This window comes from Anneissia japonica, unplaced genomic scaffold (genome assembly GCF_011630105.1).
Source record: "Anneissia japonica isolate Jap-2015-1 unplaced genomic scaffold, ASM1163010v1 scaffold287834_len5846547_cov211, whole genome shotgun sequence".
Taxonomy (NCBI): domain Eukaryota; kingdom Metazoa; phylum Echinodermata; class Crinoidea; order Comatulida; family Comatulidae; genus Anneissia; species Anneissia japonica.
Genome location: NW_022704992.1, coordinates 3465137 through 3492775, shown reverse-complemented (window position 1 = coordinate 3492775; position 27639 = coordinate 3465137). Strand labels below are relative to the sequence as shown.

The following is a 27639-nucleotide window of genomic DNA, read 5'->3' as shown; positions in this document are numbered from 1 at the left end:
CAAGAAGGTAATGCAGGGGGAAATTAAGAAAAAAGATCACTTATAACGCATCTTTTTGCCTAATTTCACTTGTCTCTGTTTTTTTGTCTGTCTTTTGTTGTTTTTTTTTTTATGTTGATGTCTATCTACATGCTGTATTCCTGTCTCTTATACACATCTAGATGTGTATAAGAGACAGCCCCCCCCCACCCCACATCGGGAAAATCCTGGCGCCACCCCTGACTGACGCGTTAGACTACTTTGATCAATGTGCCTATTCATTTTTTGTTTGTTAAGTAATGGAATGTTTGTGTATATAGTTCGGGTGCTCAAATTAAACATAATGTAGGCCTACATTGAAACTTAAATTGTACGTGGCTTAATCCCGGGGGCTTAATTAAAAATTTTTGTTTAAAAGTACCCGGTATTTTGTCAACAAACACATCCTGAAATAGATTTAAAACAGCTTAAAAATGCTCAGATTCCAGAGCGCCCACCAGGGCTTCACCTATTGACCCCGAAGTGGCCCTTCCACCCCCCTCCCCCTTACTCCCCCAGCCAACTGGTATAGACGCATTTCAAATCTTTCAGGGTGTTGGTAACTCATGTGACTGAGTCTTTTTGAAACTCTTGGTCTTGGAAAATACCGACACAGTCTAGTGATAATAAGTCTGTGATACAGTTACTGTATTGTAAATAGTGTAGGCCTAAACTAGGGAACGAAATAACCTGTAGCGTTTACGTTCAGAATCGACTGGGAATCCTGACTTTCAGAGCTGAGTTCGCCAGGTTCCAGCATGGTTAGAGTTAAAGTACTGTACCGTGGATATTGAAATTATAGCTTATGTTTAAAAATAAGATATATCGCCACCAACGACCTGATAATAGTCTGCATGCTGCCACTGATCTCTACCCTGATCTCTACTATAAATGGAGAGATCAGTGCATGCTGATGCTGCGCGCGTTGTTTTAAAATAACAATTAAAGCAGTAGATGTACACAAAAAGCAGACCTATTAAACGGCCCATGTCTGCAAAGGAAACGGAAACTTTTGTCTAGGTGTACTGTGACTTTTTGTGACGTTGCTACCAACTAAGGCTTGGCTTACTGGAGTACAGGCTATCTGGCAAAGAAGGTTCTGCAATTGGCTACTTCTACTAAATACAGGACTACCATGGCAGAGTGACCTGCCTGACAGTACCGTACTCGCGCGAATAAGCGCCCGGGCGCTTAAAATATTTTTTGCACTTTCTGAGGGGCGTTTATTCAAACGGTGTGCTTATTTAAAACGCTTATGAAAACGCGCTTATGAAAACAGAGTGGAAAATGAGGGGGCGCTTATGGAAATAGATGAAAATCGAGGGGTTATTATGGGAAATTATTAAATTCAAGAGGCACTTTTTGAATGAAAATGACAGAACGAATGGTGGTTAGGCGGAAAAGATAATCCTCAAGAGAACATGGCTCATGACAAGAATGCGTGAATATTTACAACAGCAAAATAGCAGATGCAATTAGTGGTGGTGGATAGTGGTTAGATTGTTGGACATCCGATCGGCCGATTGAGATTAGCAGGATGGGAGGATCATTGTATTTTCTCTTGAAAACTCAGATGAGAATGTGTTAAAGGTCGGAAAAAGAAAAAGAGGAGTAGGATTAGGTATAGACAAGTATGTAAAAAGTGTTAAGTTGGAAATATACTGTCTGTCCAGGGATCGGAGCTCTCATCTTTCCAAGAGAAATATCCTCATTTTGATGTTGACCTAAAAAAGAATGTGTTTCCACTCTGCAGCTCAAATCAGGCCAACAACAGTCCAGGATTGATTGGATTATTGCTAAAAAGAAAATCTTATGATATTACTGATGGGGGCGCTTATTCAAACGGGGCGCTTATTCGCGCGAGTACGGTACTACTTTTTTGGCCTGGAAATTACACACGTGACACATATAGGGATCTATATATCGATGCAGTGAGATGTTTAACAACAGACGTCAACGCGTTATTCTAATATGTTTACTGTTACTTATAAGAAGACAGCGGAGGAGAATAAGCATGTACGAGAGGAGGTGGAAACTTGAAAGGAGGAGAATAAGGATGAGGAAAGAAAGCAGAAAAGCATACATGAAATTAGTAAAGGAAATGGAGGTTAGGCCAACTTGTCCTTGGCTAGCTAGGCCTAGGAAGGTATCTTCCCGCTAGGAAGACCAGGAATAGGGCCTTGCCAGGTTTCATTAAATTAGGCCTAACCAAGGTCACGACTCAAGAGGATAGCATTGTGTCCTGATGATGATGAATCACACCTGAATGAACTCCTGCTCCAGTAGTTGCCTAGGCCTTGCGCATAGTACAACCATTTGGTAAAGCGAGACTTTTTTATTCCTTGCTTTGCGTATTTATTTTTTTCAGATCATCATCGGAAGGCAAAATAAAAATAAGAATATTTTGTTTTCTTATTTAACAAATAGTTTTGCCAAAAACATCCAGACGAAGGAGAAAATTAAATTTTTTTTTTTAAATTTTCACTTTTTCGTCGCAGCGGGTGCACTAAATTGCCCTAAAATTAAATTTTATTTTTTCTCGAAATTTCAATATTTGCGGTCGGCGAGGTACAAAAAAAGTCTCGGCTAAATATCCAAGGAAGTATAATTACAGTCCTCGCCTTGGTACTACTGTACTAGTACAGTACAGTACTACTACTAGGCTCTGGCCTATTACTAAATATAAAGCTAGGCCTAGGCTAGGGTCTCTCCAAAAAGTAGAGTAGTTATAGTATGATTAACAGTGTCACATGCAGCACCAACAATTTGTTTGCTCAATAAGGAGGAATGCTGTATTCAGGGGAAAATAAGCTGTAACAACACAAAAGAATTTGCGAGGTTGGTGTGGAGGGTGAAATCTGCCTCATAATTTGTGGTCAATACATGACAACCACCCTGCAGGCGACCCCTCCAGTGGTCTCAAAATGTGCGTCCACTGCACATCAAATGCAAAACAACATTGGAGGCCTAATTACAGGCCTTGGCCTCTTTGGTTTCTGGCACTTGTTGTACAGTAGTTAAGAAACAAGTGAATCTTATGCAATCTTATAAATTTTTCATGTCTTATTTTGCTTTCCAGCAACCAAACTGGTAACGCAAGATAATGAAAAGAAGATTGCAGATGAGTCCAAAAGTAATGGAATCAACACAACTAGTACCTCAACAAACACAGCTACAAGTTTAACATCGCCTAGACTTGTGGGAGAAGAGCCATCATTAGTACCAACATGCTGTTCCTGCTGCTTGTTATAGAATTCAACCAATCAAATTTATTCTTTTATTTGAAAGGTTGTTCATCACTTATGGAAGTTTTTAAAGGTTGTCTGCACCATATACCCGATTCACACATGAAGTTAAATTTAACAAAAAGTAACAAATTGTAACCGAGCGATCTCCCGAGTTATTCCTACCGAGATAAAAAGCATTCACACGCGTCTGTAAGGTAATGCCAAGGTTGTGTAAAATTTATTCAGTGTTTATTCAATGAACCATTTTTCCCCTACTGCGATATAGGTCTAGCCTAGGCCTAGTTGAGAACCCCTGTCACAGATGGACTGTTGAACTCACCATCGCAGTAAACATTCGAAGCAATCAATACCCTTAACAACTGCTGTACTACTACTTCTAAACTAGGCATAGCTTCCAACGTTTCTGTCGACTCTTGTAATACTAGTAATAGTACTAACACCATCCCGACGTTCATTTTATGTATATCTTCTTCTTCTACCATTACTAATTAACATCAATAACAAGGGTAATTCATTCATCATTGAGAAAAACTAGGCCTATCTATTTCAAGTGGATCAGAATCGTATTCAGAAGGAAGAAAATTCAAAGAACCCAGTGAAACAGCAGATTGTTGTTGTGTTGAAATCCCTGCGCATGCGCAGATCCATCCATGTTACATCTCGGAAGCTTTACCAGCCTCAGCGAGGCTGGTAAAGATTACCGAGACGTTCCGAGATTTTACAAGGATATTACACGGAGGTACTTTCACACGTGCCGTAAAATGTTACTTTTGGTTACATTTTGTTACATTTGGTAAGATTTTTGTACGTGTGAATCGGGTAATAGAGTCTTGTGTGCATATTTTAACCATTCTGACTAACTGCTTGTAAATATCCTGCTTGTATAAAACTTTGTACAAAATATCTGTATAATGTAAACTACATCATACCTTGTTTATAGTATGTACAGTATTAATTTTTTGTCAACAAAATGTTACTATAATATTTACAAACATGGTTGGGTATATCAGAAAAAGATGTTAATGTTAACACAACATTGCAGAAAGCAGTGACATAGCAACATTATTTAGGCCCAATAAGGAAATGATTAGTCAGCATTGTCTTCTATGGTATTGAAAAAAAAAATTTAGGAAAATTTTGTTTTCATATTTTTAGTATACAATTAATAGATATTCTTAGTTGTGAATTTATGTTATAAATTTGTATTTTTGTACACCAAACTCTAAAAAATTATTAAAACATGAAATTGTTAGCTGGGTTTATACCAATGGTGTTCTTAAAAATTCATTAGTATATTCATGTCTAATTTACATGACCTAGTTAAAGATTGCCATAAAACATCCAAATCTGGCCTTGGTTGGTCTGTTATTAGTACTGTAACCTCATGATTTGACAATTCAATTCAACAAATTCAATTCAACAAACATTTATTTCATCCAAAATTAGTACTCAATTAGTACTCTATTGTAGGTTATTTTTTTTAAATTTTAATTGCATAAAACTCCTGTATTATCTTATAGTATCTGAAATATGATCTAAAGAACCTTTTAATTTGTTAAAGCTTTCTAGCGGGGGTGATACCAGGATTTGCGAAGTCATATTTACTATATAAATTTATGCCTCCCTTGAATAAATGCCTCCTCGAATAAATGCTCCCTTAAAAAGTTTTCTCAACAATAAATGCCCCAGGGCGTTTATTTTAATAAATATGGTAATTGATTTTAGTCTACCAATATGTAAAAAATACATAAATTTCTTTCCTCACTCAGAAATAGTTGCTTTTAATATATATATATAGCAAGTACAAAACGTTATTATGAGGACGTTGAAACAGCTTTGCTGAAACATTCTCATTGTTATTTAGTCAGAAGTTATATTACAAATATGTATTTATGATTCTACAAAATATTAGAATTAGAAAAAAATGTTAATACTGTAGAGGTAAATGACAGCACTTCTGCGTTTACTCCAGATACTTTGAAGATAAACAAAATGAAAAGTGAAATGTTAATAAAAGTTGTTATACAAAATAAATATAAAATTTGAATTGCATGCGTATATTATTTCAAACCAAAGCAAATGTAGTACAGTATTTGAATGGGGTAACTGGTGTGCTCACCTTCCATTCATGTGTACTGGGTTCAAATCCTCAATATAGGAATTTGTTTAAAAACTAAGCGTTTACTCACTGTGTCAACCGAAAAATGACTGACACTCAGGACAACCAATCTGTGTTATTTGCGAGTACTTCTCTGACAAAGAAAGACTATAGATTGTGAGAGTGGCACTCTGATCAGATCATTGTTGAAAACGATCCAACTTGTTGCCTCACAGTTTCTGCGTAACCACATGGGTAGCTTGTGGGCTAAGGTCCAACTCTGAGCCTGCTTTGAAACATCTTCAATCCTCATGAAAATTAATCCACCTAACATTTTTATTAAATATATACTCTGTGTTTAGCTGTGCAGCAGTGGCGCCAGAAATTTGCTGACAAGGGGCCTGACATATCCAACGAAGGGGTCCAAACCGAGGGGCTGAGAAGCCTCAGTTGACGACCTGGAATAAAAACATATCCCCGGTAGGGTTCACCGGGAGAGTTTTTATGGTTAAAGCAAAGAGTATAAATAGAACAAGAGAGCCAACAACGCTCATTGAGAGCGTAAAAAAACGATACGCTCTACGCAGCTAGTGTAGGACGCCAACTAACGCTTGTATGTGTTTTATTACCCAGTACTCCACCGCGCACAGTAGGTTTGTCTGTTTATCTGTTCTCCACAAGATACTGTACTTTTGTTTTCTGCTTACTGAGTTTATAGTGGGCGTACTTCTACCGCGCTGCGCAGCGCTGCACTGGGTAATAAAAAGAATATACAACCGTTAGTGGGCGTCCTACACAGGCGTGACGTTTTTACGAACGGGACTTTGTTCTCTTGTACTATTTATACTCTTTGGTTAAAGGTAGATTCACACCAAATCCGAAATTGGTTCATACGCACCTCTATTCTTTACCACTGATTCAATATTCTTTTTTCGTTTTGTTAGCCATACGAACCGAATTCAGCTTCGGTGTGAATGCAGCTTTAGTGTGGTCCAAAATGTGCTTTTAGACCACAGTATTAGGGATTGGCAATCAAAATAACGTTATTTTAATAGGTAATTATTTAAAAAAAATTTTTGATCCGTTAAACTAGTCGTGTCGTCGGATGACAGGGGGGTCTAAGCCTGTTCGATGGGGGGAAATGCCCCTGCTGGCGCCACCACTGAAGCTGTTAAGTTAATTATATACTGTAGGCTACTTTGTAAGTACAGTAACTTACATTGGCTGGTGTATAATTTTAAAAAAAATTGTAGTTTATTGGTCTGTAAATCAGTAGATTTTGTATTATTTTAATACCTTAATTCTTTTACAATACGGTATTAAATTTTTTAATTGAATAAGTATCTATTTGATTCTTATTGACAAATGAATAAGACAAAATAAAAACACCCTTATTGTGCATCACCATTTTATTAGAATACCATAAAGTCATACAAGTTAAGTGAACAATATTTTTCATTAATAATAAACCACCTTAATTGCTTATTTACAAACTTTTGAAGTTAAACTTCAACTCTCAATAAAGGTACTGTATAAGTAATTATTAATATTATAATAACTGAAGTTATTTTATTATGTACAGTATAAAAAAAATCTATAAAATGTGAAGACTCGGTTATGGACCTTTCTAATGATGTTTTCATTTTCAAAAAATCATAATAAAATTGTAACATGTAACTACATGTAAATATTAAAACTCTACACTTAGATTAAAAGGACAAACAATGTGTAAATCATGTGATCAGTGCTATATTTATTTTACATGTACTACTGTAATTAAAACAAAACATTATTGAAAGTTTATTTTATCTAAAAACTATACAATCTATCTCATTAGTCACAAAAATTATATCATTGACTATTTGAAATGTATGATGGGAAGAAAAATAGCCAGACTATGGCAAACGTCACTTTTGGCAATATTTAAATCAAGCTTGCATGCCGGGTGGAAAGCTAAAAGATAGGAACATTTATGCCTAACTTGCATTCATATTTATACAGAAAAATATTGTCATGTGCTCTGTAATTAATATAGAAGCAAATACTTTAATTTGTGCTAACAATCTGTAAAAATAAATAAAATGTGATATAAAATAATTTACAACTAATTATCAAATTTGCTGACAATTGTTTTGGAAATCTCCTGTATTACATATAATTATTTTTTCACCCATAATAAATTGGCGTTACAGGTAACACAAGTACAGTATAATAACATAATATGACAATTGATAGTACAGTATAACATTCAATGTATTTACAGCATTAATATATACAATTCAAGGTTTGTTGAGTGATGACTTAAAACTGACTGGTAATCATATAAGATCCAGTATCAGTTGTACAAATAGCACCATTGGAAAATTCATAAACAGTAGTCACTAAAATTCTATCACATTCTATGTAACGAAACTTAACAAGGACAAAACAAAACAGACATTCATCATAAGGCCAACAAAATCTGATAACTTCCAAGTACAGTGAGAGTTTTTTCAGGGTCGGGCATTCAGGTTATATTAAAATTTTATCACTTTATTCTAGAGTTTATTGAAAACTATCACCAAAAAACGTAAATAACAGAAGAATTAGCTCTTTGCTCATTTGCATTAAAATTGATAGAACGGCCACTCTCCTGCGAGTGGGGTAAATTTGACGTTTGATGAAGTGGAGAAACTACAGTAAAACAAACGAACCCGAGCAGTGCCTTTATCATAAAGATATACTGCTGCCGCGCAGATTTTTAAACTTTTGGGTTGGTCGGACCTTGGCAACACAAATTATATTTTGGCTCGTAACATTGCATTCGCTGTCATACTCACAATCTTCTATTAACGTATACTGCCTAAAGCTTGGATTAGACTTGAGCAATTTAGACATGTTACACCAACTCTACAGCGTTGTGCAAACAAGTCTAACTTGCTCTAGTGCTAACCAACCTTATGTAGTTTGAAGTACACTTGATTATTTAAACAAGACAGACAGACATCAAATTACTTTGGTTTCTTGAAATTATCAGTACCTTATATAAACATTATTTTAAGAATTAATACTTAACAAAAAATATAGCATGTAGCACCAGTGCTGGATTCAAGAGGGTGGGAGCGGACTCAGCTGGCCTAAGTCCCACCTACATTTTTCTAAATTGTAAAAAAATGGACAAAAAAAGAAATTATATCCAAATTTAAGTCTGAGAGTGCCATTTCCGGCCATCTGGTGGTGCCATAATCATAAATTTTCTTACCTCACCCTCAAGCATGGTGCTGGTGAAGTGGTGTAGACCCTCCATTTGTAAAATTCCCCTTCTATTTCGAATCCCTGGATCCACCACTGGGCACAGTGTGTATGGCATTGGGCTTCTAATTACAGGTCATTGTTGGTCATAAATATAATTTTGTGTCTTTAGGCAAGACACTTCATCTATGTTTGCCTCTATTCGTCCAATTTATAAGTGTATACCTGGTCGGAAGTGAATAATTTGGAATGAAATTGGAGGTCATAATTACCAGCATAAAAGGCAAAAAAATTTATAATATGGACTTGTTGTAGCAAGTCTACCAAGAGAGTGGAGGAGGATGCATACCGCATTGCATTTCATATCCACTACATAAATAAAAAAAAACAAAGTCAAATATAATAAATAAAATGCACTTTAAAATAATTTTTTTATCAGAAAGTTTCAAAGTTTGTTACTTTATGGCTTTTCTGGTGAATTTAATAACCATTTTAATTTGCTATTTGAATACCATCATATAAATTATTTAAATCATAAAAATTGTTAACACTATCAACACTGTTCTTTGTACATTCTCGTTGTACAAACAGGAAGGATAATCCAGTGTAATACTGAGTAATTAAAATTCAGACAAAAGTATCGCATGTAATAATAGACAACATCATTGATGATGTCTCCTAAGGCAACAAAGTGCAACATATATTCTTATTGCACGGTAAGTTTCTGAGGAACACTTGTGTCATCTAACACACTGCGGAAGCTCTCAACGCTTACGGTTCCATCTTGGCTACGTGATGCCGCCATTGTCCAGAGCTTCTGAAAAGTCTCGCTGTCCATCTGCACTCCTATGTTGCCAAATATATTCTTTACCTGAAGAAAGAAAAGTTGAACACAACTTTAGGTGGGAGTGAAAAATCAAACTTCATAAGATTTTACTTGACATAATTATAAATATATATTTTAATAATAATAATAATACCAACAATAATAGTAATAATAATAATAATAATAATAATAGTAATTGCATACATGTATAAATTTAAAAAAAAATGTTTATATTGTCCAGAAGTTAAGAGGAAAATGTTTAAGATTGCAATATACACTAATGCTATGTTCTCACATGAGTCTCTGAAGAAAAAAACTCTGATAGTGTATATGCCAGACTTTGAAGATTTATTATTATCATGTAAAAATCTTGATAGAAACCAATCCATTTAATAACATGACAGAGGTTCTAGACAGTATTGCTTTCCCTGTTTCCATGACCCTTGACCCTATCTCACTCAGAAATCAAAACCTTGCTAATTAATTGAAGAATTGCAAAACAATACTTAAAGTAATAATACACTGCACTGTAGCAACAAGGTCATAATAGTAACAGTTATCATATGGATAAAGGACATAAATTTACCATACAATGATGGAGATGATGATGAGAAAGATTTTAGCCTAAGATTTAAGCATGTAACTTTAAAAACCCATGAGACTGGTATTTGTCTAAGTGTCTACTGAATTGTGCATTTTGGCCACAAAAGTATCATCTCAAATTGCCCTTTGTTAAAAATACCATTTCTTTGTGATATGACTATGGTTTGTATTGTACATGCAAACAAAATATTAATGCAGTGCAATAGTAATTTGCTGGTTATCACAAGACAAGTACTGTACAGTATATATAAAAAAAGCAACTTACAACATAATATTTAAAAGCAATACCATTTTACAATATTTAATGCTATGCTTAACTCTTTACCTAGAATGGCTTCCAAAATACTGTTTGAGGTGAATGCTTTAAAATTATAATAATCAAAAATAATAGTTCAGTAATAAATTGAATTAATGAAAGAAAGAATAATGAAAATTTGAAAGAAGAAACTGTGAATTGAAAAGAAAAATGTGGCTAAATTAAGTAGATTACAACACTGTAAATAGGAGGAAAATACAATTTAAAATTCACCATACTGAATGCACCAATGAGAATAATAATAATATAAATACTATAATTAAATCATAATGAAAACAATAAACATTGAAAATTAATAATGAAATATATAAATAGGCCTAATAACAATATAATAATTATCGAAATATAATAATTGAATAAAATAATTATCAAAATATAATAATTGAAATGATATTTTTGCTTTCTGACATGTTATCATACTGAATGCTCAGTATGTTCCTAAATACTTGCTAAAGAAAATTGCAAGTAATTTGGTTGGGGGAATCAAACCCACAACCTTCAGATGACTAGCCTGGCCTATTGAATCTCCTGAAGCAAACACCATCGAAATAATAAAATAATTATTGGCTAAAGGTAGTTTACAAATTACGAAGCATATTTACCATGATGAATACAACAATACCATTATACTGTAACAATAACATTACTGTAATTTGATATAGAGGAGGAAATGTAGAACATGATTGAATAACACTTACCAGCCAAAATGCCTTGTGAAAGATGAAGAATGGTAGAAATAAATTAAAAACAGAAAAGTGAATGAAGATATTGGGGAAAAATAGTTTGAAAACAAAAATTGGCAATAATAGGGCAAAAAAAAGAAAGAAATAAACAACTTGGTTGCCCAAGCCTGACCAGGCTAAATTTCTTTAAAAAAAATTACCAACTGGTTTCAAAGGTACCGATTTCAAAAGTCATTTGGGAAAACAAATTTTTTGTTGACCTATTTAATCAGCTTCAAATAAGACTATATAATAAATTTGGTTCTCTCTAATTCCTTCTTACCTCTTCAGCTTCTCTTGCTTTAAAAAAGTCTTTCTCATAAACACCTCTGTTACTGTAGATTGATGGGTTCACTAAGCCGTATGCATTTGATTCATCGCCGTAATTGGTTCGATCACTGATTCTACGAACAATTGGCGCTGCCCTATCGCTGCGTATCGTTGGAACCCCATAAGTTCTGTAGCCTGAATTAAAACAAAAAATATATTATAAAGGTAATGATTATGATGGAGATGGTAGTATATTTGCTTAAAATTTTATATTGTGTTCATAGTTTAATGTTTTATTTGTATACTAACTAATAATAGACAGTTTGATGCAACTTGTAACAAAAGAATCATAGAATCAGAACATCGCATTCTGCTTAAACAAATTTAGCTCAATTAAAATTCTACTATGACGCTGACACAGCTTTTGTGCTAATAAAATTTGTAAAGAAGTTGTCAAATCTTTATATTTATTGTGACAGATCATTGCCCCTGGGAATCATATGATCTGAAGAAAGAAATCTATATCTTCAGGTAAACATCAAACCAATTAGAAAACCAGTTATAACAAAAGTGTTCAAATATAAAAAATTCAACCACCAGCATTGAAAATGGGAAACACAATTAAAAATGTCAAAATATTTACACAAAAAAAATTTAAAAACTTGAATTGATTATAATTATCAATCATGTTAATAATTAATTCACAGTTTAGTTATATCATCCTGATGGAAATAATCATTATTAATTAATAATGGAAATGGTAATAATTGTATTAATAAATTAATGATGATACAGTAATTGAAAGCAATACATTAAAAAAAAAAACTCCAATCAAATAAAAAGTAAAGGTATGATGCCAGGCTAGTGATCTGGGGATCGTGGGTTCGAGTCTCATCCGAGAACAACTTGCGATTTTTTTCGCAGTTGTTTTCAAATGTACTGAGTATTCGGTACATTTCCACGTCAGGTAGGGCAAAAATTACATCTATACAAATAAAAATTGTAATAATAATAAATAAGATTGATCCATATATCCATTTTAAAGAAATGATCAAGATGCTTGCGAAAATAAACAGCAAAAAAAGAAAAAATCGGAAAACTAAACCAGTAAATATTCTACAAACTATACAGTAATGACATATTTTTACAAAAATTACCTTGTGTACAGACGCCACCGACAACTGCATTTATCATGGAATTAGAGGTCCTATGTTCTCCAATAGATTTGTCAATCTGTTTACTGATCACTTCCGGCGAGTGAGTTTGAGCCGTGCCTGGTGCCAATAGTTTCTCCTCACTGGTCATTTTCTCTTGCCAGTTCAGGAAGTTTGCAAACTCGGTGTAATCTATGCTACCATCTCTATTAGCGTCACAGTAGGAGGTAAGCTGGATGAGTAGCTCTGGGTCTACAGGCAAGTTGAACTGCACACAGCACTCCTGAAGCTCGTTGATATCAATTCTACCATCACCATTCTACGATATCAAAACAATGGAACCAGTCAAACACCACTACATTATATGGGGTGCTATAGCAAGCATGAATATATTATAAAAAAAAAACCTTGAATAATTATTTTACTGTGATTTGCATTAACCTCAAATTATAACTACAATCCGAAAAACATTCTTGTATTAAAAAATTAGCAAAAAAATAATATTCTTATTCATTACACACATATGAAGAGTTACCTTATCGTAATGCCGGAATGCTGCACTCAGATCATTAAAATTATGATAATTCGCCTTTTTAAGTTGTTGTCGTACAGCTGCAAGGAGTCCACGCTGCCGTTCTTTACCTCGTAGGTAAGTACCAGGAACACGGCAATGCATCAGATCTCCTGCTCCATACTCATCGGGACGGATTAAAATCCCGAAGGTGTGATCGTCCGGCACTCTCATTGTGTCCTTGATTGGATCATGTACTTTACCAAGTTGCGGTTGTGTTCGCTCACGGAAATCATTCACTCTTTTGGAAACTACCTTTGTACCTTTGTCCCTGTTGAAATAAAAAAGCCAGACCTTGTAAAGGGTTTACAGTAAAACCAAATAATTGGACAAAAAATAAAGCATGAAGATAATTCAAGTGAAGGTTACTTTTTCTTGAAAATTGAACTATTTTAAATATGACTAGCCCTTTTCCTCATTCCATTTCCAGACTTAAGTAGGCCCCACAGTAGACGATATGTGTTAAGCTAATGAATTTGAATAAAATTCAAAATTGTTATTGTTTACTTTATATCTCTGTTTTTTCTGTCCAAACGAGTGTATTAGTTACACACAGATTTTTCCATTTCGTTTCTGGAAATCCCCTTTTCTTTTTGGTTATTCTAAATTTCTTTTGATACACTGTGTGTTGATGATTTATATTATTTTATTACTGTTGTTCAAGCAAGGAAAATAAAGAACTTTTGTCCTTGTCATAACATTTATATTGCTTACTTTATAAATTTCAGGAAGTTTAATTGAAAAAATAGAGTTATAATAACAAACCACCACAACTTAAGTGATGCATAAATAATATTTTACCTACATTTCAAAATGGCTGGTAATCAATTTAAGGATATTTGTAGTATAAATTCGAAAACAATGAAAATATATTTAATTACATCCTTTCTATTATTTAAGTTAATCTATTTGATAATTTTAAATGAGCAAATTCAATGTTTCAGTTGATTTTTGAGTGATTTTTCGAATTTAACCAATTAAAAATGTTTGTCACTTTTTCCATCAACTAGTAGAGTAACACTTTCCGTATAAAGCACCATATAAATAATACCTACATTATTATCAAAATAATAACCTAGATTACGAAACACTTACAACTGGTCATTCCTCAGCCATTTCAATGATTTATACACATGCTTGCCATCGTTTTCATGAGGTGTTGGAATTCCAAAAGTGCTGTTCTTCGGATAACGTGACCAATCGTAATTACGATCTACAGATTCTCCGACTTCAAAATTATGGTGTGTCCATTTATACAATTCCTTTCCTTGCATAGATTCGAGTTCGACCTGTTCATAAGATTTGTCTGGGCTAACCAATTCGCCAGCCGTGCCATCTGTAAGAATAAAAGAGATGTGTTTGAGTCACTAGAGCTAATGTTTGAATAACACTGACAACAAGGGGATCTGTTTGTTAGATTGTATTATATAGGTCTATTCAATTCTAACACAACAAGATTCTTTGTGGATCTACATGTGTTTGCATTCTGTGACCTGAGTTGGCCTGTACATCTCTGTACGAATGCATCGCAAATTATGTGCATGACAATATCCAAATTACTTTGGATTGGATATAGTCAACATTAGTACAGACCAGCACTATGGCAACAAGCAGACAGTCAATTAAATCAAGTTACTTGTGAACCTGTAAACATTGTAGTGATCAGTTTAAGTCTGGGATGGAGTAATAATCATTCAAATAATCATCTAAAATATTTAAACATTTGCTGCAAATATCTGGTGGTGCTTTAAACCTCGTCCACACTATCAAATTTTCTTTAACAAAAAAAACTGTTGGATGCCCAAATATATTCATGATGTGCCTATATATGGTCATGATGTGATGTCATCATGACATATTCAGGATTATCACATGTTTTTGTCCAATAAAATCTGATAATCTGGACGGGCCTTAAGCTTTGTACTCAAATCAAATTTGTGTGATGTGCTCATAATGGACATGATGATGTCATATTATACCCAAATATGGGCACATCACATTTATTAGTAAAAAAAAAATTGATAGTGTGGACAAAGTTTAAAATCTCAAAATGGTGTCATGAGACGTATTAGATTAAAAAACGAACAAATTGAATGTAATTTTATTTTTTTTTTCATGGAACAGTAGGCCTACATGCAGTATTAAAGGGTTTTTTTGCAAGAAATGTACAGGATTTGAACCCAGGTCTATGAGAATGGAGGGGAGACACTTTACCTGCAAGCTCTCAACTTCCATTCTTTCATTGAAGAATACCGCAACACAACACAATCATGGCTTTTTTTTTACTGCAGTCAGTTGGCCATTGCAGACTTGTGCAATTCCTTAATTGGATAGTCAAATAAAACCTGATGGATCAAGCAATTTATATAACGGTGAAGATTTCACATACCAAAGACGTTCTTCAATCCAAAAGATGTTCCGTATATATCAACTCGATCAGGTAATCCAGGTCGTTGGTCATGTGACTTGCCTAGAGGGGCCTTCTGCTTGCTTGCATATAATGTCTCCTTTTTGTCCAGATATCGCTGGTTGAATAATGTCTTTGGATCTTGATTCACGAGGTCACCAGCCTGGAAAAAAAAAAAAAATTATGCAAAAAAAAAATTACATTATGAACAACAGTATAAAAATAAATTGGATGTAATTACACTAAAAAATGCAAATGTTAATGTTGAATACATTTTTGTTTAAGCAAGCACCTACCCTTGTAAGTAATACAGTTCATAAATACTGTATTCATTAATAAAAGAGAGATAAATTTATATCAGTTGTCATGGTTACTCCTCTTTCAGTTTATACTAATGAAAACATACAATACATATTTTAAGATATTAAATAAAACTGTATTCGTTCTATTAATTTAATACATTCAAAAGAATGTATCAAAATAAAGCCCTTTCTATAGAATTTCACCTGCTAATTACTTCTAATTCTTTCCTTTTCCTCGTCATCTAAATATTTTACATAAATCTGGTGTCCAAACTTAGATCTTACAACAGCTTAGAAAATAAAAAGTACCACCTGCTCAAATCCACATTTCTTGCCATTATGAAACAATCTTTAATGACAGACCGGGATGTATTAAGAATCAAATTCAATTTTGCACATCCGAGCACTTTGTAAAATTTGCTTAAGAAAAGTAGCCTTTGCAATAAACGTGTAATACTCTCCTATTCGCTAGTCAAATCTCTCGTTGATTAAACCTTACCGAGATAGAAATTGCAATTAAGTAAATAGCAACCACTGGAAACAGAGCTCGACTGCTTCAAGTTCACACAAAAATAATAAAATGTCTTCAGATGAATTAATGTAGAATTCTAAATGTAATTTATGTAAAAAAGAAGGGGAGATTGTATAAAATATATGGTTTGACAAACCCTGGAGATTTGGTGATGAAAGATTTATTTTTGTGACTAATACGAACAATATGATAACAGTGACATGTAAAGCCAGCAAGATTTCGGAACTGACAATTATTTATGGGGGTTGTGTCCCTTTATAAAGGATCAATTTTAGTGACATTATGCTACAGAAAATATATGGCATTACAGAGTATACCTGGTTTACAGTACACTCAATTATACAGTTCAAATTGATATTGTGGTGGTAATTTTCTATGCAAATTTAGTCTTGAGATTGTTAAACTACAGTAGACTAACAGAGAGGAGTTATATCTTTATGGTTCCCGTCTAATCCCAGGCTCACTGGTTCGAATCCTATGAGATACCAATTTTGTTTTTTACTAATAACAACTCCACTCCCTAAATTTCTGTCCACACTAGAGTATCAAGTTTTATGTGACACCAGTGATTTGTCCTTACAAATATGTGACATTATCAGGGCAAAATAATGGGCAAATCATAGATATTTGTCATCAAAAACTTTGTAGAAGAGAATAATAAGCTTTATAATGACTCAATGTTTTTTAATAGGAGAATAGAAAGTACACAGTATTCTGTAACATTTTCACATTCTGAATTTGGTCGGCGAGTTTTCAATATTAATTTAGTTAAAGTTAATCTGGACTAAGTATAATCATGCACACGCATGCTAATACTGCATTTAAAAAACGTTGATGACTTCATTATGTTAGAGCTTCCAATTTGAGTAAGTGGCTTAAAAATACTCAGATTCCATTCATCTTAAGTGCCCTGGAACTGTTTCCATAGATACAAAAGCTCATTAGCATACTCGATATGTGATAAGCCTGGAAAGTACCTACCGGAAATTATTGAGTTTTCATTTAATAATATACAAATAATATGAATATAAGAATAACCATCGCAAATTTGTGAATTATATAAATACTGTCAATATTTTACATAGATTTTTAAATGATTATTTTGATAAGAAATGAACATATTTCCCAATCAATTTTTTTTCAACATTTTATTCTCCTGGTAGCAACTTTAGCTTATTTTATGCTATAGATTTGCTAAAAAATATGGAAATTACATGAATACAAGAAAACAAAAAAGAAACTTGCCATGTTTAAATTTTAAATGGATTTTTTTTTAACGGAAAGAAAAGAGTGAGAGAGAGAGTAGCAACCTGGGGGAAACGCTTGTAAATAACTTATGACACTTGTTCACATAAATCATTGGCATCGTTTCTCAAACACTGATTCCTAGTTCTTCAGGGAAAGTGTACAAACAATCGGGAATTATATTGTCGATAAATCATCTATAAGGTATTACATCATCCATTAAACACTAATAATATAAGTCCTCTTTTAAATCCTCGTTCTCTAAATGAAATGTTAGAGACTTTAACTAATTACAGGGATTTAAATAAGGTAAAATTTCTAATTATCGTTATAAATTCTATTTCTACAGTCAAAGAATTGATATGTATTATTGAAGGAATAAATCATTGAAGATAAATCAAGTGATACTTTTGGTGAATTTATACTACAATGATTATCAAGAGAGATAACTACCTCGCCATTTTTTTGTTTAAAAGCCCAAAAAAACACTTCCAAAATAATTGTCTGTCGTGAAGTGGCTGATGATGTGTAATCAATTACTACACTGTCAAAGTTTTGCTAATGCACGCCTAATGATCAACCCTCACAAATGATCACCAACATATAATCAAGAATTAAGGTTCAACCTTAATTAACATACTTGATTATGAATAGTGAAATTAATGACAAATGTTTTGTAAAGATAAAATATTTCTAAGGGCTGCTACATTAGTGAAACAGTGCTGTCTTACCCACTGAATTAAATACAGTTTGAATTCTGAATGTCAAACACCAAATACTGTATGTCAATAAAGTTTAAATTTTCCTATTCATAATTAAGTCGGTCCCAATTTTTAGATTTTATAGAACTTTCTTGATCCATATTTTTGTAAATAATGGAAATGAAATGACCCGAAGAAGATGAAGGGAACAAGAATGATTTAAATTATTTTTTTTACTCTTTTCATTTGTTACAGGTTTTAATACATCCATTATTCTAACATGTATTGGACATAAGATCTGGCTGCAATGACAATCTCATCCTTTATTATACAAAATTCTTTTACACCTAGATGTAAACTCCTACTGGACTATAAACAAGGAATTTAAAACAATAAATACAAGGAGTATCCTTCTAATTGTTTAATGAGTATTTCAAGAGATACCATAATCCTACCTTCAAGGATCCCCAAGTTGGAACACCATGAGTAACAGTGGAAGCAACATCAGGATCATGAGCCTTCCCATAGAACACTCGTTGGACTTGAGGTTCTGGATGGGTAAAGTTACGGAATTTCTTAACAGTGTCTGGCGTCTGCACCTATAAGATACATTGAGACTTCATTAAAGGTTCTAGGGATCACAAACAAAACATACTCTATTCTTTGATCTCCTTCTCCCCCTTTCCTCACACCCGAAAATATATTATATAATAAAATGATGATTGTCATTTTTCCATTTTTATAAAAGAGCATTGTACATAAACAGTCGACCCCACCCTCTACTATGTGTCATACTACATATAAATTATGAAAAATGAATAACACCTTAAAAATGTCTTCACAGTCCATTTCCAATTGATTTGATGATCTTTTTCAGTTTACATTGTATAAAACTTAACCACTAAGAGACATTTAAAAAAAAGAACTTATGAACATATAATATGTTCTATTATGATAATAAGTTTGATTTTTAAATTGTAGTAGATTGTAAATACACTTACCCTTGGTATATTGAGACAGTCTCTGGCAGTATTTTCTGGCATAGTAATCAGTTTTCCTGCCTAAAAGAACAAACAATTTTTTAAAACTCAATTCTATACATTAGGTCCTACATCCTGATTTCTATGAAGTACAATAATTAAATCCTCAATGTTGAATAAGACATGTCTCCATAGCAATACAGCAAATACAGTTGCTATGGTGATAATAATTTACATGGGAAGTCTTAAATATTGGCTTTTGTTATGATAATGAGATGAAATTAATTCTAAAAAGCTGAACTAAGTGGGAGTCAATGTTGGAATTCCAAGGCTGTTCAATGAACAATAGAGGAGCAATGGACAGGAAATTAAATATCTATTTCAGTTGTAGGTTGCATTTTGGAATTTGAAGGTGTGTTCTAAAATAGATGTCTTACTAAGCCTAAGGTTGAATACCATATGCAATTTCAAAACAAGTATCCATAATTTATATAAAAGGGCAGTAAATATGTTATGCATAGTGTATCATCAGGTATAATAGCACCTTCCTGGTATAATACAACTAATTGTAATTATATTATTAAAAAAAAACCCCAAAAGGCAAATTAAAGGAAATAGTGAAAGACCATACAATATTATGCTTGATTAAAAACTGCAGGATACTTTATGTCTGTGTTGTATGTGATGGTAATATCTATTCAAAATAGCATACTGTCGTAAATATAAATTAAAACTCGTCAAACAAAACAACACAGCATCATTCCAACTTACCATATGGCCAGCCACAAAATACCATATTGTAGTAACAATAATAAACTACTGCTCATTAATATAACACATAATGTTTTTAATTAGAGGCCTTTGCACTAAACACTTTATTATTTAGACTGGATTTAGGAAAAACTTGAAATTAAATAAAAATTGGTCTGTAATATCTCTAAGACGAAGGGACCTAAAACCAAGAAATATGTCAAATATATAACAAGCCTGCCAAGACAGAAAGCTAGCAACTCATTGTTTTCCAGGGCAGCAGTTTTGGGTGCAAGACCAACAAGGTTATCCACAGCATGCAACTAGTTCGTGTGGAAAAAATTCTTTAAAAAGGATGTAAAATATAATTAAATGGTAGGTATACTTTTTAGGTGAAAATAATTAAAGTAATTAATTTGAAAAGATTTATGTTAACTGGCTGATAGAATACTTGATTAAGATTGTTTAGTATGAACTTGCAGGCTGGTGCAATTAACATAACACTCTAAATTAATTAAGCATTATATAAATATTTATTATAGTTTAAAATAAACAAAATTAATAAAACAATTTAATTTTGCTTGGTTTCATAGAAGTAAACTGCTTTCAACCATAAAAAAAAAAAAAAAACAGTTTTTTTCATAAGGATTATGAATATTTTATAAAGATAACTAGCATTCCATAAACATTTCAAGACTAATTCTTTTTTTTTAGTGATTTTTAATGTATACCTTCAAAAACCCACAGTTTATTGGAGTATAATTCAGAATTTAAAAACAAGAAAAATAGCTAATTATCTAAAAAATAATCCCCTATTATGCTTAACTCAACCCTAAATGACTTCAATTATTTGATTTAATGGTCCCTAAAACTCAAATATTGAGGTAGACTTGGCATTTTGCAATTTGGAATTGTTTATTCAAGATTAAAAAGTTTTTACATGCTAAACACCCTGCCTCTCTCAAATAACTTTATGATCAATCTTACTCTGCAGCAAATGTCCATCCTCAAGCACTGTTCAATCTCATTCCATCATGTCCTTCATTTCATATTTGATCTTTTTTACTAACTTTCCTCTTTCTTGCCTTTGTTGTTGTCTCTATAATATTGAACCCAATATTGATTCTTCAACTACTCTGCCATCTTGTTGACTATGCAACCAACTAGCTTTCCTATTGATCTAATTCCCATTACCAAACACTCTTTTTCTTATTGTAATTTTCATTAATAATTTTGTATATTTAGGTTCATGCATAGTATTAAACTTTTAATTAGATTAGGCCTAGTCAAGTAAATAATGTTAGCTTTTTTATGATTTATTAGAATATTTCTGGTTACTGTATAGTAAACTGAATGAAACTTGAAGCAATTTATATTAATTTAATCAGCATACAAACATTGTCTTGATGCATTTTTAATACAGTACTTATTATACAATAAGTACTGTATTAAAAATGACATGCATACATTTTTTTAGGCCACCCTAGGCCTAGTATCTGAAAAAATAGTCTCAATTAAAAATGAAACCATTGAAATCATGGACAATATTGAATATTTTTAATTGCTTTATTGCACAAAATATTAAAACAAGCAAGAGAGACAAAAAAAAAGACTACGACATGGGCCAGGCTAGGAAACCGTGTTGCAGGTTGTGGTAAGGCCTATAATTAATATTATTTTAATAATTAGGGCCTAGGCTAGACCTTCTTAGGTCTAGGTAGGGCCCCCCCCCCCCTAGCCCTCTAGGCTAGGGAGGGCCTATAATAGTATAAATAAAGATATTATTTATTAAAAAACCTAGCCTAAACCTAGGCCTGGCCCTACTACTAGCTGGCCTACATTGAAAAAAATATATAAATCGATATTATTAATGAATTTCTGGATGGATTACACTTTTATTCCTTCATAGAGGTCTAGGAACTAGCTCTAGCCCGTAGCTAGGCTAGCTAGGGCAAACAGGGAAGGACAGCCGGAGCTGTGAGAGACAGACAGAACTTACCGTGATCATATCTGGATTCCTATCCGTGAATTTTCCTCCATTGCTGCCAATCGCCTGGCACGATACTAAATCTATACTATTCCGTTGTCCTTCCATAACGTTATAATATTTTGAACAATAATATAAAAGCTAAATAAAAAGAACTAAAATAAAAATCACATCACACACAAACAGTAACACTGCTTCTGTTTCTCTGCTAAGCTTTCTCTATTTACACCTCCTCAACACACCACCTCCTTCAATTCTTAGCATTTACATTGTTTGTAGGGGGTCGTTGCTAAGCAATATAGGACCAAAAGCAAATGTTCTTTAAGCATCTGTATATATGAATATAACACAATAGCTATATTTCAGTATAATTAAAAATAATGAAATATAGTGAAAATACATGTGTAATATATATATATTGGTAATAAAAAATAATAATGGTATAATATTGTACCAAAAATAAACTTATGATTAGCAGTAAAGGTCATATAGGACATATGGCGCGCCTGTTGGGAAATAATACTAAAATAATACTTTAATATAATGATACACGATGAATATAGGGTTCCTATTAAGCAATATAGTTGCATATATACACTATGTGGAAATTATTACACGAATAATTATACTGCAAGGCAGTAGTGGCTCTAGGATATATTTTCTAGGGGGGGGGGGCTAAGCTGTCCGACAGGAGGACTTGAGCTCGTAGGCCCTAGCTGGGGAGGGGTTAAGGGAGGGGGGTCCCCTCCCAAATTAGATTTTTTTAAAAAGAATAGCAACCTCTGGATGGCCGTAAATGGCACTCTCAGCAGGGAGGTCCCTGCTCTCAGACTCTGACAGACATGTGTTAGCTTGGTGTGGGCTTATATTTTTTGTGTCTGACTGCACGACGAGCTCTGTCCGACAGGGGTGGGGGCTTGACCTGTCCGGTGGGGACTTAAGCCCCTGTCAATCGCCATTTTTTAATGTCATAGCCTAGCTATGACGATACACCTGTACAATTTGTTTTTACCTTTTGCACACGAACCTAAAACAGATCAAGCCGTGCACTAATAAAAAATATGTTAGGGCTAAGAAAATAACATTGAAAGTTACAGTGATGACGTCACGATTGAATTATAAAGTACGGTTTCTTCGGTTGTGACTGGTTAAGTCCACACTAAGTTCTATGTATAATAAAAAGTGTCTGGGGGATAGACGCCTATACCGTAGGCCTATAATAGGTATTTGTGGTCTAGCGATATGGCACTCTCCTTGTTTGGCGAGCTGCAAGTTCAAATCCCTCTAGAGACGCCTTGTTAGTCAAAGCTCTTATAAACACGAGATAGCGTTCTCCGCGATTTACGCGTAACAAATAGAAGCGTCGATTTGGCAGCAGAAAGTAATCATTTTGGATTTTGATACACAATTAAATGTATACAAATAGATTAATGATAATAAAAAACAGTGTTTTTCATTTGTATAAAAAAAGTGTCCTTAGCGGGATTCGAACTGCAGCCTCTCGCTTTCAGTCGCTAAGAGGGCGAGCATCATACCATATATGATATATACTGATGCAAATTTAACTCATTGCACTTTTCTCTTGACTTAAGCTTACTCACAAAGAGTGGAGCTATGGTTTAGATAGAATAGCTTATAGGTCGCAGATATAAATCATAGTACTGTAAATAATATTTAAATTAGGATTACTGCTCTTAACAAATGTTATGAATACCACACGAACGATATTACTGTACTGTACAAGTATCACAGCACTCACTTGTAAAACAAATATTATTCGAATCGACTCTTTGGCGTTCCATAACTTTTGACGTAATGCATACGGGAGTATTGTACAATGTTCTAAACTGCAATCAAAATATTGATGATTTTGGTAAGTAGTCCTGAAATCACTAACAAAGATTCTTTTTATATTCTGGAAACATATCCGAAATGAAAATTTGAGTCCTTGATTATCATTTTAGATGACAAAATGTAATAGAAAAACGTAAATTTGTTGCTTTAACTCCATTTTGCGAATGACTATTGAACAATCTACCAGGCCATTTTGTGTGCAGTTTTCAGGTCACGAGAGATACTGGGGTGGTGTTTTGTGGAGAATTATCAATCGATTGTTATTGTCCGATTTATGTAATATTTATAATAATTTACGTAAGACTACTTATAAAGGAATACTTGATGTCATTGAAAATCCTTTACAAGTTCGTTTGTGTTTTAGTTTGTTTATTAGATTGATTTTTAGACTAGTTTTTTATGCGTCATAATCCAACATGGCGTATGTCAACACGGAGAAAGCTAGTCATCTGACGAGATGCTCGGACAATGAGGAAACGATGTGTGTGTCTGTGTGTGTGTCTGTCGTGGTCGCTCTCGCCTAGGCCTAGCATTTCATTGAAGATCTAACGTATACAGAGCGGGGGTATCTTATTAATAATGGTGTAGGGTTGCTACATGCATATTAATTCATTTAACTAACTTTTTGACTTGAGAACATTTGCCCAATTTCAGATCAAACTCTGTAAAAAAATGTTTAGGCCTAGGGCCTAATACCTCTAATGGCCTAGGCCTAGCCAGATTGGCTTGGCTAGCCAAGAAAATCACAGGGCCCTCTGCCTAGCCTAGGCTACCCTTTCAGCTAACTCTTACTAGCTACACTATGAATAAATCTGGCCTGCCCTACTGTACTGCTGTATTGTACACTGGCGCCGCCTGCCCACAGTTGACAAAATACAACAATACATTACAAAATAATGATGAATAAAGGCCTGTTTATACTTGCAACGATAATGATAATAAGCTGAAAAGCAATTGTTCATATAGAAAATAAAAGAAATAAGAGAAGTTTTTACACTAGGACGATTCGATAACGATTTATCATGTATACGATAATAAATTATTTTGACAAATAAATTCAAATGACGTCATAATCATGGAAAAACGATAAAATCGTAGTACAGTAGTAACAATGATTTTATCATTTAAAAAAAAAAAAAAAAATCCAAGTGAAAATAAAATACGATAAAGCAAAGGAAGAAGGCAATTGCCCAAGAAGATTTAAAATTAAATCTTGTGATGGGCCAGCTAAACAATATTTTTCTCTGGATTAATGTACACAACTTATCTTGGTGGTAAGATAAAGAATTAGGTGTTTCTGTCAGGAAAATAAATATATTAATATAAATGTTTGATAAAACACTTTATTTCACATGAGCAGTGTTATACTATTAAGGATTATAAAACTTGGTTTCATCTAATTTGTCACTAAGCCTGTTTATAACAGGCTTTTTTTTTTTTTTTTTTTTTTTTTTTATAAATTTTAATCTTTTGGGTTATTGAAATGTTACATTTTCTATTTGTAATTATTGTAGATCAATAGTTTAAAGAAAACTTCTTTATCAATTACTTATTATTTTAATTGTAGAAAATTTAAAAAGCACTTTGTTCTTTTTAATTTATGTGTCTTTCATCCTTCTTGTGTTTCTTACTTGATAGATGATTCACCCTTTGGTTTTTCTGTCTTGTGTTTCAGTGCTTATATTTTTTAATATAAAATTTGCGAATAATACACAGTGAAAGCAAATTGCCCAAAATCCAACATGTTTGATTGTTGATGTTATTGATTATAAATAAAATCAATGTAAACATATTTGGTCTATTTAGAATCTCCATTATACTTGATGTTAATTAGCCTTTTTTTAAATTTTTCAGACACTATTTGGCGTGGCGAGTTTACAAGCAGTACCAGACCTTGACATTATAAAAGAAAAACTTGGGCATTAGTTGCCAAGTACATTTAGAAAGAACTCTTCAGTAATAATAACAAACCAAGGAACACTTTAGTAATGGCTAGCAGAGGTGGTGCACAGCGTCCAAATGGAACACAAGGCAAGATATGCCAGTTTAAACTTGTCCTCCTGGGAGAATCCGCTGTAGGCAAAAGCAGTCTTGTATTGAGGTTTGTCAAGGGACAGTTCCATGAATATCAAGAATCTACAATCGGAGGTATGTGTTTAAAAGTTGTCATTTTGAAAAATTGTGCATTCTCTTAAAAATAAACCAGTATGTATATTTTGTCTGATTATTTTTTTGTGTGGATTCATTTTGTTTACAAAATGTATATTTCTATATACTGGGATCACTCTAACATTTTTTTTTGTTTAGCCAATTGGCTAAAGTCAACAATTTTTTTTTTCTTTGGCCAAAATTTGACGAAAATTGTTAAAAATCATTAGCCAAAACTTGCTTACTGGACATAGGGTCCAACATGTTCGACAGTACTGTAGAGTCTGAACCAAGTGGCCGACTAGAATCTTGCCGGGTTGGATCCAGAGATGTACATGGTGGGGGGGGGGGGGGGGGGGGGAGGAGATGGTGTGGCGATCAAGACAGCACTACTCTAAGGGGTTTACAGTATTTTTGTTTTCCAGACGCCCAAAAATAAACCTCTGAGGCGTTTATAGGAGAATCAATCATTTCTTTTTTTTACTTTCCAAAAAAAAAAGGGGGGGGGATGGTTTCCCTTAAATCCACCCCTGCCTAGGTGAGGGTGGGGTGGGGGGAAGGAAGAGATAACGTTATTTGATAGACAAGTTAATATTTTTAGCAAACCAGTGAAGAGGTACTTTGAAAGTTTGCTGAAAATAAGCCTATCACAAAAGTTGAAAAATTACGTAGGCCTAGGCCTATACAGTATTTTCTTTTTAGTTTTGAATGATATTGGGGGTGGGGAGCTAGCAGTGGTTTACTAGACTACAGTATATTCAAAATTGGCTTGGGGCCTGATCGTCTGTCACCCGAAGTTTTTACCGCGATAATCAAGAACGTACACGATCTAGGCCCTGCAGCTAGGCTAGCCTTGCTTGCGAGATTACTCTCCTACTGTACAACACAAGTACGTACACTGTGTAACTAACCGACCCACGCAGCGTATTCTTAAATTATTTAAATGTATTTTACATATTTGACAATACATAGATTCACTGATTAAATTATTATTACCAATACTAAGCCTAGGGCATCCTCTTTCGACCACCATCACATCGCATCGGCCCTCGTGTTTTAGTGGAAAAACCCAGCTAGTGCTACCTTTGGTCTACGTCATACAGCCGCTGCCCTGCATCTACCGCGTTAAAATCACAATTACAAATAAAAAATAACTTGCGAGGCACCCAATGACGTTTGCAGCAAGACTACTCATACAGCAACACAAATAAAAAGCATTGCATGGAGTTAGTGAAAAATTGAGCTCAAATGGCGATTTAGCGAACGGTTACCGTGAGCCCAGCATATATGTATTATTCTATGTTGTACTGTTATTGTATTTGTTGAGGTTCCTTTAAGGCTTGATTTCCATACAATCGCTACACGTTATTGCCAACAGCTTTTTCTGATGCAAACCATTAAAAAATTATGGAGTCCATGGTGGTATAATTGTTTTTCTTTGATTAAAATTAGAGCATTTTTGTAAGGCCATAACATAAAAAATAACAATAGAAAATGTCTGCAAGTCTCACACGTTTTAAAAATGGCAAAATTGGCCCTTTTTTCAAATCAGCATATCCTTTTTCATTTGCAATTCCTTTTGTGATACTAAATGTATAAAATTAATTGTTTTTACCAAAATTTATCGTAGCATCATGGGGAGAACAGCAACACAACCTATGCTATATATATATATA

At 33.5% G+C, this 27639-nt stretch overlaps 2 protein-coding genes across 5 annotated transcripts in view; one reads left to right on the top strand and one right to left on the bottom strand.

Annotated features, from left to right (window-relative positions):
• Positions 1-6755: 6755 nt before the first annotated feature.
• Positions 6756-22224, bottom strand: LOC117104927 (EF-hand domain-containing family member B-like). 3 transcript variants are annotated; one of them, XM_033245866.1, is made up of 10 exons: positions 21974-22224; positions 19246-19305; positions 18700-18843; positions 15447-15627; positions 14153-14393; positions 13022-13328; positions 12490-12805; positions 11346-11527; positions 11039-11050; positions 6756-9466 (listed from the first exon to the last, which is right to left on the bottom strand). In XM_033245866.1, exons 1-10 carry the CDS (start codon positions 22067-22069, stop codon positions 9302-9304), a joined length of 1704 nt encoding a protein of 567 aa, XP_033101757.1. In that variant the 5' UTR covers positions 22070-22224; the 3' UTR covers positions 6756-9301. The 3 variants fall into 3 exon arrangements, with proteins under 3 accessions (XP_033101757.1, XP_033101758.1, XP_033101759.1); XM_033245868.1 differs by lacking the exon at positions 6756-9466 and adding an exon at positions 10350-10385; XM_033245867.1 differs by lacking the exon at positions 11039-11050.
• A 1460-nt stretch (positions 22225-23684) lies between these two features.
• Positions 23685-27639, top strand: part of LOC117104846 (ras-related protein Rab-5C-like) — a 16107-nt gene continuing 12152 nt past the window's right edge. The window contains exons 1-2 of one of the 2 annotated variants that reach the window (XM_033245688.1): positions 23685-23834; positions 25670-25963. In XM_033245688.1, the coding sequence (XP_033101579.1) occupies positions 25804-25963 (160 nt within the window). In that variant the 5' untranslated portion in view covers positions 23685-23834; positions 25670-25803. Of the gene's footprint in view, positions 23835-24017; positions 24163-25669; positions 25964-27639 lie in introns of those variants that run through there. The other variant, XM_033245689.1, reaches the window with a different exon arrangement.